Consider the following 15,419-nt stretch of genomic DNA (forward strand, 5'->3'; position numbering starts at 1 on the left):
AATTTTCACAGTGTATTGTAACTCAGTTGGTCCCTCAGTTCACAGACTATTATATGCAATAGTGTAACATTTTCTAGATTGGAAGAGAAATGACATGTTTTACATACCAAACAGCGTCCACTCTGCCATAATTATATTACTAGACAAGAAAATGAAAACAAACAACATAAAACCACACTAAACTTCTCCTTCTGCTGCTCTGGGAGTTTTACAATTGACTTTAGTCAATTACATCAGCAGAGAGAGTTCATACATTTTCATTGTATTCCAAAAACACAGTTACAAAGGTGTTTTTACTCAGTGAATTTTCTGTATGTCATTATATAGCTATAATACTCAACTAGCACCTGTTTAGGATTTAGCCCTTGGTGTATTGTAAGGACCTAGGGGTGAAAGCAGTTAACCAGCGCTATCTCCCTACTATCACCTTTGAAGCTACCTAGTTCAGGAGGAACCTGTAGCTCAGAAATCACCTCTTTTTTTTTTTCCCCACCTGAAAACACCCCTGATGCCAGCTGTTCTGAGCTATAGACTTTTATTAGTCTCTCTGGCCTGAGAATCCAGGTACCAAGCTGATCCCCACTAGAAAAATGCTGCTGCTGTATTAGATATTGTTGTGTCCTGCTGGACAAGAACTTAGGTGGCATTAAACGACACTGACAAGTTGCTGGTTCAGAATGAACAAGAGGAGAGGATTCCTCAGACAATGTGAAGTTAAGGAGTGGAATACTTGGTTGCAGGGTGCTTTGGATGCTAGAAATTTCAGAGAGACAGACAAATTCAGAAAAATGTTGAAAATTCTTAAATAACATAGAAACCATTCCAGTTTGACAGGTCCCTAATCTGCAAAGGGTTGGAGGATGGGATAGATTTTCTGGAGGAAGTGTTGTAAACTTTTGTCCCTGCTTTCGTGTCCTTTGTAAAAAATTCAAATTTTAGCTGCTGTTGGAAACATGCTATATGGACTACATGAAGTTTTGGGCTGACCTGGAAATTTTATCAAATTCTTAAATGAATTTGACAATGACAACCACTTCCTTGTTCTCTGGGAGCTCTATTTTTGAATAAAGACAATGTGATCCCTTCTTTGAAAGAAAAGAGTGTCAGCAGTGCCAATTTCCACACCTATGTTCCAGAAGGGTGGAATGTTTTTTCTGGCTGACTTTTCACGGCTTCATGATGTGGATTAGTGGTTTTGGTTTCTGATCCAATGCCTAGCTTTCTCCAGGAATGTAGAAGAGCCTGAATGTTTAACTCCAAGACTGCTTTCCACTCTGGAAGTCTATAAAATGAAAAAGAAAGTCATGGGCTTTTATAGAGAACTGTACTGTGACAGCTGAGATGGCAGCACTGGGAAAGGGAAGTAGAGAAAAAGGAGAAAGAGAGAAATATCAGTTAGGGCACTGCAGCCAGAAGAAATGTCTCCATAATCACAGTCTATGTCTGATTGATTTCAAGTGCCTATCTATATCTTTAGATGCCTAAATGCTTTTTAAAAGCCTGGTCATTAAACATTTGTTCTAGTCACTAGTCTACAAAGCAGGCTAAGAGAGACTTATTTCTCAGATTCTGAATACCTGTGAAAATGATTTGTATGAACAAATCAAATCCAAAAGGCAACAGTAAAATACAAAGCTGTACCATTTCTGAAGGGAAATATCTTACATCTAAAGGGCAGTATTGCCAAGACTGTACACCTTGCTGTACAAGTAGCACAGCATCGCCTGAATGTGCTGATAAATATGCTCATAAAATGTATAGGGGGTAGTGAACTTGAATGTAACAGAGAATTTCATAAAAGGATTAAATAGAGTGAACATTGTATTCCTGCTATTCCGCAGCCTTTACCTTCTCTCCACAATACCCTGACAAACTCATAGATGACATGCATCACAGGTCTGATTTTTCTTACATACCCCTAGGCGTTTAGACGATGGGCGTTTATTAAATCCTTGAAGGTCCATCAACAGCTAATGGAGAAAGATGAGGTAGTTCATTCTGTTTCTCTCTCTCCTTTGATTATGGAGTAAGCCTAGATGAATAGTTTAGACCTAACACCTAACTTTCAGACGAGTGATAAGTGAGGTACTTCTTACTCTAGATCATAGACAGGGCTGGCACAGAATATGTTCTGACTCGTTCTTAAAATATGGAGGCATGAGGCTGCTTTCTTTCATCAGTCTGTTACTCACCAGTCACAGGGCTTGTGGCAATGGCCCAGTTTACCCCACAGACAACATGAGTTCAAGGGAGAAAAAAGGAGACTCTAAAACTAAATTTGACATTGTTATTGTAAAGTATTCTCATGGCAAGCCAAGCACTGAAGGTGCTGCATCACCTTTACGTCCCCTGAAAATTATCAGACCTATTAGTTTTCAGGAGGCTACTTACATTTTGTAGAAGAGCACTGTGAAGAATGTTACTTAATTCTTTTTCTGTTGCAGAACAGCCTACTGCAATATCTTAATGTTTGATGATCAGGAGTTGCTAAGAATTAAAATATCCCTACACAAAATAGTGTCTCTACTAGTCTGTTAGTGTCCTCATGTTTCTATGGGTACCACTTCTGTAATTACCCTTTGATTCTTGGTCAAATCCCAAAACAGATATCAGTTGATATAGGTTCTCTAATTCCAGTGATGTTAAATTCCACTGAATTTTTATCACTTGACAAGGTCCTGGTCTTATACAGCCTGTCTTGTGTGAAAGATGAAAAAAGCTCAAGTAGCCACATTTTCCTTATATCGAAGGACCATTTTGAACAAGCAAGATAGCTCTAAAAATTAAAACAAGAAATGAATGCAGAATTTAAAGCTGAGTTGAGCACATTAACAAAGATAACATTAAACAAGTCTCTATGAACTCTAAGGTAAATCTGCATGAATATTGCAGTAATAGTGTCAAGTTCAAATTCCCAACTTAAAGACAGTCCAAAAAATTTGCTTTCCCTTAGGTTTCTGTGTGATAAAAAATTCCATCTTTTATGCGTAATTGAAACAAATGATCCCAAGTGATTTCTTTACAAAATATTATTGAAAACTTCACATGCTTCTTTTTCAATGGTCAGTAACGGAAGGAGGTCACCACTGGAATTCTGCAGGGCTCTGTGGGAGGACCTGTGCTGTTCAATATATGATCTGGAAAAGGGGAGGGAGAAAGTTTTCTGATGACACGAAATGTTTCAGGGTAGAAAGGATAAGAGCTAAAAGTGAGGAACCACAGAAAGGTCTTACCAGAATCAGTAAATACATAGTAAATTAGAGGATGAAATTCAATGGTGATAAATGTAAAGTCAAGAACATGGAGAAAAATATCAATCTCACCTTCATGTAAAAATAGATTGAAATCTTGGGGTTATAGCAGGTAGTTCCATGGAAGCATCTGTTCAGTGCTTATTAGGGGTCAAAACCAAATAAAATATTATGAATTACTAGAGAAAAAAGAGTGAACAAATAATAGAACACCATATGCCACCATATAAGACCATGGTTCATCCATATCTTAAAGACTGTGTGCATTTCTGGTCTTCTCTTCTTAAAAATATATAGCAGAACTGAGGCGGTTCAGCGAAGGACAAAAAGGATATTCAAAGATATGGAATGGCATCTGAACAAGATTTTTGTATGACCCAGGGGGCCGTGATTCTTCAGGCCGGAAAAGTGATCAATGTTTGTTTGCAACCATGAACAGATCTAGCTGAGGCCTACACTGGGTGGTCTACAAGCAGGCTCCTTTTTTGTAGCTGGAAATCAGCAGTTTTCCCAAGCTGATATTTGTAGAAAAAATGTTTAAAGTGCACATGGCAGCAATAAAAAGGTAAGGAGTAGTGTGGGGAACATGGGTAAAGACTATATTTTCCATTTTCCATTTCAAAAGAAAGCAGCGGGACCCGGATTCAAAATGGACAGGAAGATGGAAGAGAGCCATGGAACTCATTGGTGAAGGACATTACGGAAGTTAAAATTTTACAGAGGATCAGGGAGAGTGGACGAACGCATGGAAGAGCCAAAATATACAGAGAAACCAGATCTAGCTCAAGAAGCTAAAAATATCTGGCAGTTGGGGAATATTATATGTTTGCCCTGTTTTGGTCTTCTGCAGGCATCTCTTACAGCTGCTGTTGGAGAGCAGATACTTTTCTAAATCAAGCTTTGGGCTGATCCTTCATAGCCATTTTTACATTCTCATTTGACACAGTAGATCAGGATTTATTGTTCCATTTGTAATATTCATCAGAGAAGAGTTTGCATATTTTAATTGACTTCACCAATCCACATGCTGATTTTCTTCTCATCATGTAGCAAAAAAAGCTTATAAGTAAAAAAAAAAGAGAGGCCTTTTTATTTGGAGTATTAATACATGGGGTTTGCTGCATTTGTCCTTTCTTTCCCAAGTATCAATTTGCAACAGCTGTGAGTCCTTCACTGTGTTTTACTCTTCCTGTTACAATCATGTCTCCATCAAATTTCAGTCTCAGTTTCTTTGTTTACTTTCAAATTTTAGTAGAATATTGGCTTTTTCTTGTTTGGAAGTGTTCACTGAATAAAATCTATCCTTGCCACTAATAACTTCTTAGATGGCTTAGACAGCTATAGGAAGAACAGTTGATTAAAGTATAATAGCAAGCTAAGTTCAAATTTTCCTCCAGCCAATCTGTAGACAGGATTAATTGTGGGCAAACTGGATCCAACTAAAATTTTCTTAGCACTGTCCTGACTTGACAATAGTCCAACTCGCAGACTTATCTTTCAGTCCTCTTTTACTAATGCAGTATTCGAGGTATCTGGCCAAGAAAAGAAAATTCTACATTCCTATACGCAGTGAATATTGCAAACACAGTGCTGCCAAATTTTTAGCATGCTGTGCCAGCAAAAAATACTTTTTGTTTTTGATTAGTTGTTATTTACCTGAAGAGAGAGATTTTTTTACCTTGAGTATTAGATTGTTTGTTTACATTTCCATTTGCCCTCAAGTAGTCCAACATTTAGAGGAATAAATACATAATTTCAAAACCAATGCAGTAATTATATGTAATGAACTGTCATAAAGCTAGAATAAAATGAGAAGAATGAGAAATCAAGAGGCATTCTCTACCTCTCTGAATGATTATTTTTTTGATCTCAAATTGATCAACCCTGATTTAATGTTACTATATCTATCATTGATTTTACACTGTGATGAGAAGAGGTACTAAATGATGTCTTGAGGCCTTGGTGGCTTCCTGAGAACCCTGTCCAACTTTATGCTATCTGCTTCAAATATTCAGGTTTAACCTAACTAAGCATTCAGGTTTGAGTATCTTTAAATAGAATTCTGAGGTTTTTGAGGCAAATAACCTGCCTATCCCTTAGGAAGTCCTAAAAGAAACACATATAATCATTAAAACACCTCTAATGATGTTAAACACCATCGTAAAAATGTCTTCACCCTCCAAAAGAAAGATACAGAATGACTGGAGTATTGCATTTGAATGGAGTGAAAACTGAACTAGAGATCAATTCCTGTGTCTCTCTTAATAAAGCTCTGGGATACTGTATTCAGTGCAACCACTGTCTCCACTCCTCCCTATAAGTGAAAGAAGAAGTAGAACAGCGATTTGTCATTATTCATGGGGAAAGAATTGCCAGGCAGTAAGCTCCCTATACTTTCTTTATATCAATAAGCTTTACTAGGCAGAGGAAATTCGTATTTTCCATTAAAAAATACAAGACCTGAACCAAAGGTCAGGCCAATACACTTACTGAGTGCTTTTGCAGCGACATTTGTAGCTTTGGATAGCATCTCTAAATCTTTTTTACTCCTTACTGTTGTTCTGTATGGACAGTGCTGACATCGTTCAAAAATACTTCTATGCAGTTGCTGAGGAAATCCCCCTCCTCAGCCCTTTTACAATACTAATATACTGCACTGCGGTGAGCAAAGCTTTTCAACATTTCACACGTACATTACCGTTGTTATTTCATTACAGTAAAGCTTAAAGCTACCAGTGATAGTTAGAACTCTACCATGGCAGGCACTGTATACATCCACAGTAAAAGATCTAAGTCTGGACCCTGAAGGCTTCAGGTGACCCAAAGTGAAATAATACTACTTATTTTTGTACTGTGAAACAGATATAAATCTTGGTACTTGCCATCTTTGTAAGTTTATATAATCTAAATATAGGGAGCAATACCTGTACTCACCCTAATCTTGTGTAAATGTGAATGATCCCAGTGAGTTGTGTTGTTACTGAAAATGAGGTAAACAGTCCAGTGCCATAATTCTCAGACTGGGGGTGGCACTTGGCTGTGGAAGAAAAGGCAATTCTGATTTAATCCGCTGAATTAATCCGCATGGTTAGTATGTATGTATCTGAATTAAATGCATATATGCTCAAGGAAGAAGAGAAAAAGTCATTGTAGAATTTGAGCTGCTGGATGTTTTAGCTCTTCGTTAGCCTTTTTAAATTGGCTGGTTTTCATGCTAAAATTCATCTGTGTTTTCAGTAAGCTAATTTTCACGTTACCAAGTACAGAATCTCATGGATTTGCATGATCTTTCCCATGTTATTACAGCCTTGTGGTGGGAATGTGGAGAGGTGGAAGAAAACTGTGGATTATTTCATCTGAAAATAACTGCTGCTTTTGCAGCAGTTCTATTACACAACAATGCTCTGTATTATTGGGTGTGCAAAGTCTCTGAGGATACACATAGCTATTTTCTACAGTATATAGTATGCTAACAGTATACGAAAAAGCAATTGACTGGAAAATGTTAGTGAAGAATGAATTCTAGAGCTTTTTTATTAACCCTTGTGCGCTGTTTTTTCTAGTCATTACATAGACACTTTACCAAGAAGGGGAAGTTCAGGCCTTTAATCATGAATGCAGCCGGTTATCCACACTGAAAATCACAGACAGAGGTCTCAGGGCTAACTGCATGACCAGAAGCCTTTCAGGTATTATAAAGTGAATGACAGAAACAATCAATTGCATTTGTTAGGTCAGATATGAAACAGAAGAGCATGCACGGAATCTGAATCTTCCATTTGCATGAGATATACTACTTTTAAAAGCACACATGCTGGCTCACTGAGCAAGTACTCCAGAAAATACTCACTTCCTCTCCTGGGCGTTTAGTTTTACGCAGCTAAAAGCTAAAAATCGAGAGACCTTCTCTTTAAATGGTGTTTATAGTGTTATATCTTGTTAAATGGGAATTTATAGAGTAATCCTATGACATGGAAATCATTGGATACAGAAAGGGCAAAATAAAGGAAAACAAAGCTGTGAGCAAAGCAAAATAGAGTGGTAAGCAATTTGTGTCCTACCTACAGATTGCAGGTATACTAGCTCTGCTGGTTAACTGCTTAGATTCATAGCAGGCTGACAGATTCAAGCTAGACAGGCACAGTTTTCCTTTTAACCACATTTCCCCTCTTATTTTGTGCTCCTTTCCCATATGCTGCTGCCAAATTATATTCTGAATCTCTTTTTCTCTCCCTGTGACATGTTCATTGCTGCTTCATTAACCAGTGCACCATCAGTGCATTTCATTGCAGATTCTCTCCTGGCTGACTGTGTTGATTCTAAGATGTAGCTACAAACTGGCTATCAAAATGCTAGGCTGTGATTAACCTTGCTTCCATTCAAAAGAGGAGAAAGTCATCCCTTTGGCAAAATCCTAAATAAAATCCATATTTTATCTATTACCTTCACTGGCCCACCAACCTGAAATGCACTGGGAAGATACAGCATGGGATGTGACAGATTTATTTACCTATTTGCTTACTGTAAAAGGCTGATGGTATACCTCTTATCTGATCAGTATGTTAAAACAACTTAGACTGATTTTATGTATACGCCTTCAACTGACCTTGAGAGAGTACTGAAATTAATGAAAGTGTGCTTCAATTCCGTGATTGTTAGGAAATGAAAAGGCCATGCTGTGATAGATATCCACTGTGACATATACCTCCAGTTGTACCAGTAAGGAGGGGCTATGGTTTAAATACTAGCTGATTTCCAGTGAGTTTCCAGGGTTGGAAATACACCCAATTCATTTTTAAGTGAAGAGAAAGATAAAATTGCAAGTATGATAGGGGCACGTAATTCAGCTCCAGACCACAGAGGCATAAAATATGCATATTCAGAACGAGCTATGTAGCCATGAAAAAAGAAATAAGAGACTTGATGGCCGCTTTAGAGCAGTTCAACTGTTAAAAAATGTGGCATGTGTCTGATGTGAGTTTTTTAGGGGGCATGGGACTAAGAGTGTTGCAGATCCGCCCCCTCCAGCCGTTGCCCCCTGCCAATTCCAGGCCTCCCTGCTGCGCTCCGTCAGAACTGTACCAGTGCTGCACGTTAGGCAGCTGTGAGGCTGCATCTGTTCTCTGTTTTCCACACAATTAAAGGCAAAGAGAAAAAATAAATATGACAAATTGCTCTGACAATGAGTTCTGTGAGAAACTATCTCTGAAGTTTATGATTTTGTAGGATCTTGGTGCAAGGTTTTCTCTTTTTTAAAAATGTGATTTGCAGGTTTTTTCATTGTTACTTTTTCAATTGTTTCTTAGAAACACACAAAACACACAAGTGGTTGTGTCTTGCACAGATCACTTTGGTTTAATGAGGAAGATGGGAAGAAAGTAGTGAAGTGAGGAAGGAGAAATGCGTGTCATACAAAACACAGATGAAGCAAATCAGTAGCTATTGTGTAAGGGACCATAAGAGATTGTGACTCCTCTTGTACGTTTAGTGCCATTGATGCAGGACCCATTAAAACTTTTATTATTCTATTATATATATATTGTAGTTGTAACTGAAGGTCCCAGTCAAGAACAAAGAGCAACATGTACTTACAAAAGGAGTGGGGAAGATATCTATACTGATATTTCTAGATTTGTAATGACATGGGCTCTGAGCATGGTCAGGCTGGCACCACCAAGAAAGCACCCTGGCAGTGGAATCTAGGAGCAGCAAAAATAAATGGATGTGACTCTCATGGAGGAAAACACAGTCACAGTGTAGACAAAATACCCAAGCATGCATATGTCAGTATGGGATGAGAAATGGCTGGTGGAAACCACATACAGAGCGGAGGAGAGGAAAAGAACTGAAAATGAGATGACATGGCTATATACCTTGATTTCTGCAGTACTTCATTACATGCTCATCGCTTGAAGACTTTTTACAGGCATCATAACAGAAGTAGCTTTTAGGCTGAAAAATAAAATGAATCTTCTGGATTAATTCAGGAGGCCATTGTAAAAGACTGGCAGAGGAGAATTAAATAATAACCACTTAGGAAGAAGAGGCAAACAGACTTTTCGGTTTTGTTTTGCTTAAGTACAGAAAACATAATTAAATTTCTCCTAAGAAAATAATTCTAATTAATTTTGAATTCTGATCATTTTGGTCTCAGGTGAGAATGATGAATTTTATATTACATATCTCAATATATCTTTTCTTTCTTCTTCCCTTCTTTCTTCTTCAGGTTACCTGTGCAAATTTAACAAATGGAGGAAAAACAGAACTTCTAAAATCAGGAAGCTCCAAATCCACACTAAAGCACATATGGACAGAAAGTAGCAAAGACTTGTCCATCAGCCGACTGCTGTCACAGACTTTTCGTGGTAAGGAAAACGATACAGATTTGGACCTGGGATATGATGCCCCAGAAACTTATTCTGAACAAGACCTCTGGGACTGGCTGAGGAACTCCACAGACCTGCAAGAGCCTCGGCCCAGAGCAAAGAGACGGCCCATTGTCAAGACTGGGAAATTTAAGAAAATGTTTGGCTGGGGCGATTTTCATTCCAACATCAAGACTGTGAAGCTAAATCTGTTAATAACGGGGAAAATCGTTGACCATGGCAATGGGACGTTTAGTGTTTACTTCAGGCATAATTCCACTGGTCAGGGGAATGTATCTGTGAGCTTAGTGCCCCCTACAAAAATAGTGGAATTTGACTTGGCACAACAGACAGTGATTGATGCCAAAGATTCCAAGTCCTTTAACTGTCGAATCGAGTACGAAAAGGTTGACAAGGCTACCAAGAACACACTCTGCAACTATGACCCTTCAAAAACATGTTATCAGGAGCAGACCCAGAGTCATGTGTCATGGCTCTGCTCCAAGCCCTTTAAAGTAATCTGTATTTACATTTCCTTTTATAGTACAGATTATAAACTAGTACAGAAGGTGTGTCCTGATTACAACTACCACAGTGACACACCCTACTTCCCGTCAGGGTGAGGAGGAACGTGTGTCTGAGACTGAAGCCTGGGGAGCAAAGGAGGCCGTATCACAGGGCTGTTACCTCAAGGAGGAAGGCCACATCTATTGCCTGGAATGTGTCTACCCGCTGCTGCTGATGTCCAATGGCTGCAAATACGTTAGTGGAAAACAATCCAATGTAATTTTTGCCCGGTCAGCTCCATGTACCAATCTAGTTGTATTTCACTATGGATTTGAAATAAAAGCATACATGTACACAGAGACACACACTCTTTTCAGCTCACACCTATTGCGATTCCTGTAAAGAGAGCTTTCAATGTCTGATACACAAGGTTTCAGAATAACCTATCATCAAGCAAAATGGATTAACTAGAAAGAGAATGGTTTCTAGCACAGACTGTTATGGAAATCTCTTTGAAAGTCTTGAGACATGCCAATCAATAATCCCCACTCATGCATTCTACTGCTTGGAGTAGCCGTACTGGTAAATAATACTGTAGGAGTAAATGCTTGTTAAAATGGGAAAAAAATGTGTGTTTAGAGTTCAGTATTCCTTATTATATGAACACAACAAAGTATAGTGACTTTTTTTCCAGCATACAGTAGGCACATTCAAGGTGGTGTTAAGTGGCTCTTTTTCTGTGGAACGAGCCTGCTACTAGTAAAGATGGGCAAACATTTGGAATTTACATGTGGGCAGACATTCTGGTTTCATGTTTCTCTGGCTCTTTAAGCTATAGTTACTTTAACCTGGTTGAGTTTAGGCCAGCTAAGCTACTTAAAAACTCTCCAAGTGATCACTAAGAGGGAAAATGCCTGACGGAGAACATGTAAGTTGTAAGTGGCTGTCTTATCTTTATTACAAAATATTGTAACAAATTCAATATCCTAGTCTTCATTTGTATGAATGGTTTGTATTGTACATAACTTAACCAGTGTTATTTGAGCTGCTTATTAATATTAACTTGTAATTGTCTCTTTGCTTGTTATTGGTTAAAAACAATCGAAGAAATGAGGAATCCATTTTATCAATGTAGCTGTAAACTCCATTAAAAGACAGAACTATGTACAAAGCATTTATTCAGCTAAAGTGTTGTTGGAAGCTATACATATACAACATTACAGTCTGTCTGTATTTAGATATTTTATTTCCAGACAAAAAATGAACTGTACATAAAAATAAAAAATCTTAAAGTTGAGTTTAAATATGTAATGTGTAGATAGTAGTTTAAATGGTTCTGACAAGGCAATGGCACTCAAAGTCTGACACGGTTTTCAATATTGTTTCTTTGCATATGAACACATGTTTATATATATATATGTGTATGCATGTTTGAGAGTGTATATGTATATGTGTGTGTGTAAGTGTGTGTGTATATACATATAGACATAAATGTAGATAGATAAAACTATCTCAGGCCCTGTTCCTTGCAAGCAGGTCTCATTACCACACAGGGTCTTGCTAATTTGAGTGGAATCCCTCACTCAGAGAAGAAACTGCAGGAGCAGAGTTTCATTTTAAATGATTCACTATTGTTTAGAAGTGGGGAAATATGATGCCACACTCTGTGTACGCGGATCTGCCTTTGCCTTAATTCTAGCCTCCTCTGAGGCACTGATCTCTCTTTCTGGAATGAAGGAGCTTTCTTCCTCTAAACAAAAAGCTGATCACTTTTATATATTTTTTTGTATACAGTGGCATGCTTTACCCCCAGCATCAAGATAGCCAGCAACCATAACATGCCCATGCCTAAATGAAGGCTGCCCAAAGAAGAACACAGCATTTCATCTCATATCTTCCAGAATTATCATTCCTGGCAATGCTTCCTTCCCTCACCTACCCTTAACCCCGGGCTCTGTGCTCTTCTGTCAAAGCTGTGAATGCAGATATGGGTCAGCTTCCAAATATACTCAGCATCATGAACAGCTTCTCTAAAGTCCCACCAAACACTTCACTAAAGTTTCAAGAAGTGAGAAGTTTGAAACAATTTCCAGTTGTGGACCTCTGTTGTTGAAATGTGCAGAACCTAAACAAGAAAGAAACAAACTGAATGGATAAAATCATTAACAATTAAATATTTTCCCACAGAAGTACGAGTAGGAGAGGAGACTTCTGCTTTATCATTACTTTGGCTCCTTCAAACCAATAAGCTTCTGGGAATTATTGCTTCATTACATGTGACATTCCCAAGAAGAACCTTGTGACCCTGGACCCTGTGTAGATTTGGAGAAAGAGATGGTTCAAGCCATACAGTCCAGATTCTGATCTCATTCAGGAATATGCTGAGCTCTAATATATATTTTTTATTTCTCTAAAAGATATTGTGATTATACTAGTAGTGTTTCATCATTTGTGCTGTATAAGAAGTAACTGTTCTGAATATAAACATGAATTTCTGCTACGATCAAGACTGAAAACTTAGCTCCATTACAGTTAACAGGAGTTTTGCTATTGAGTTCAATAGGATACTAATTTCCATTTAATGGTATGTAGAATTCCAGTGTTAAACATGATTAGCAATCTGTATTATGACTGAGCATTACACGCTTTATATTCTCATTTATATTTCTGAAAAGTGGATGTAAAATACTACTATTGCTACAGCTTCATTATTTTCTTTAAAAAAAAGGAAATCCTCACGACTATATGAAATATATACACTTGATCATTTTATATACCAACATTTCAAGTAATTCAAAAAGGAATTAGTCAGCATGAAATGGTTTTGCTCCTTCAAACTGGTAGCTGGTACTATTTCTGTCTTTCTCACAGTCAGTTATATTATGTTTTAGTCTTAAGCCTTTGAAGAGCTTAATGTTCTACATAAACATTCTTGACTTTGAATCTGGAGGAGTTCTTCTGGTGACCTGGTTGTGAAACAGTGATCTAATATCAAAATGCATAATGTGTTACTTAGACTGCTAGTTCATTGCTGGAATCTCTTTGGGAAAAATTTTGTGTTTGCTAACTTTGTTAATGTATGCTTTTAGTTTTCTCATGTGAAAAGGTAATTTAATGAATATGAATATGTTTTATTCAGTTAAACACTGTACTTTTGGATATCTCAGTCTTGCACATGAACAATGCCTTAATGGAGTGCTAGGCCAGGCAAACGTTGCAACATTAAACTCACTAATTCTAGACATAATAAATATTTATAGTTGTAAAGTATATTATTAGGATTTAAGGAGGTTGAATTATTTATTTTTAAGAAATGAGCAGAGTGGGTTTGTTCACTTTTAATTTTTTAATTTTTTTTAAAGAATGTTTTGTGTCTTATTTTACTATATAGAGAAATCACAAATAGGGATAGTTCAATGAAACCAGCCATTCCTGTTACAATAATACACGGATCATGAATTTGAGCAAATATCAATATATTAAACTATACCTTGGATGAGTCAGTGATAGAACTTACATGTCAGCATCTTTGTTTGTGCAAAAGGAATCCAGGATATGAGAAAGAGATGGTTTTACATTGCAAATTCACTGATCATGGTTCTAAACAGCAACGGAAAGCTGAAAGACTTTGACTTGTTAGTTTTATCAAAATACTTCAGGACAGAAAATACACTTTCTTCCCTCCTTATGAAGTCACTCATAAAATATTGTCCTTTCCTCTCCTTTTCCTCAACTTTACTTGGATGATAAGCAAACTAATAATTACATTTTTAAAAAGTCTTTGTCTTTGAAGTTTCCTTTGCTTAAAAAGTAGGGTACCACATACTTTGTTGAAATTTACTGGACCTATTTACAGTGAATCAAGAAACAGTGAAACTCGATTTATAGAAGAGCAGAATGGGAGCTGTTAGTGCATTTTGACCTAGAGATTTAAGCAATACTTGCCCAAGGTATATAATCAGAGTGCAGTTTTACTGTGATTAAATCAATACAACCTTACGCATTCCCTGAGTCCTGTGCAGTAACTTGGAATCCTGTAAGAATGTCATGAGATACTGTTAAAACAATATGTAAGAAGATTATGGAGGAAAGCAGGGGTTACAAGTGTCTGCTGCTTTTACTTGGACAGCAAAACCAACCTAAAGTTTGAGCATCTGATCTAAACAATTATTCTTCATCATCCTACAATGAATTGCAGTCTTAGCACTGTGTGGGTCCTCCATGCCATTCTGTGACAGAAGTGGTCAAATTATATCTGATAATATCTAGAAATGAAAGACAATTTTGTCTCTAGTGATCTGTACTTGTCTATGTAGCTAATATTGCCAGAGACCTTAAATGACTGCATCAAGACTCCATTGAGCTAAGACCTGCATGAGTATGCAGAAATATGTATACAAAACAGTCAGAAGTAGTTTTGATGCCAAGACTCCCAAATTTCAAAGCAGCATATTGCAGAGTTCTCGTAAACCATACATATATCAGCTTGAGATGTGTTGTTAATAAAATTAGTTTTAACAAAAGTGTGCACAGTTCTCAAAAAACACTATTTTTCAATACTTTTACTTCAATACTACTCAAGGGATATTTTGCAAGCATCCCTGACCCTTTGCAAAACATCTTATTCCACTGCATCAATTGGGGATTCATGAAAAGTGAAGTATTCAAAAGCTGAAAACTTGATTATCATTTATACTTAAGGCCCTTTGACAAGTTATCTTGCAATTGTTTTCATATATGACTATAAGTACTATTTCCAAAAACATTTTAACACAGGAAGCAGAGACTATTTCCTATAAACAGGGGGAGCGTTTTAAAGAATGGGCAGAGTCTTATTGAAATTATACTAAAATTCACAGATGAGTTAATTCTTTAGATAATTTACATAGTTTTGAAAAAGCTAATATAAGGTTAAGGAAAGGAGAAAGTCAGGATAAGATTAACACCTTTTTTCTTCTTGCTGATTGTGAAAGAAGCGCTTGTTAAAATTAAACCATCACATCTGAGGGTCAAATAAATTCTGAGGACTGTGAGAATATTGTGTTCACTTGTATGTGCTTGACAATATGATCTAATAAATGTAACATGATCTCTCCAAAAGGGTAGCTGCATCCTACAGTTAGAATAGAACTTTCTCATTGTTTTCTATATTCCTTGCTAATTAGCTAAAATATTATCATCACCCAAACTAATAAGGAGACCACCTTGTTTTGTGTAGGAGTTTATTTTTCTCATTAGAACGTTAATAGGCCTCAGCAGTTTGTTTATTCTATTTGAAGAGCATAGCTGATGGTTC

The 15,419-nt window shown here is 37.1% G+C and overlaps 1 protein-coding gene across 4 annotated transcripts in view; it reads left to right on the forward strand.

The window, feature by feature from the left end:
* NXPH1 (neurexophilin 1) overlaps positions 1 to 13,639 on the forward strand; it is a 145,912-nt gene extending 132,273 nt beyond the window's left edge. For all 4 annotated transcript variants that reach the window (XM_068934953.1, XM_068934954.1, XM_068934955.1 and 1 more), the window contains one exon: positions 9,478 to 13,639. In XM_068934953.1, the coding sequence (XP_068791054.1) occupies positions 9,478 to 10,239 (762 nt within the window). In that variant the 3' untranslated portion in view covers positions 10,240 to 13,639. The remainder of the gene's footprint in view (positions 1 to 9,477) is intronic.
* Positions 13,640 to 15,419: the final 1,780 nt, after the last annotated feature.

This window comes from Struthio camelus, chromosome 2, assembly GCF_040807025.1.
Source record: "Struthio camelus isolate bStrCam1 chromosome 2, bStrCam1.hap1, whole genome shotgun sequence".
NCBI classification, from domain to species: domain Eukaryota; kingdom Metazoa; phylum Chordata; class Aves; order Struthioniformes; family Struthionidae; genus Struthio; species Struthio camelus.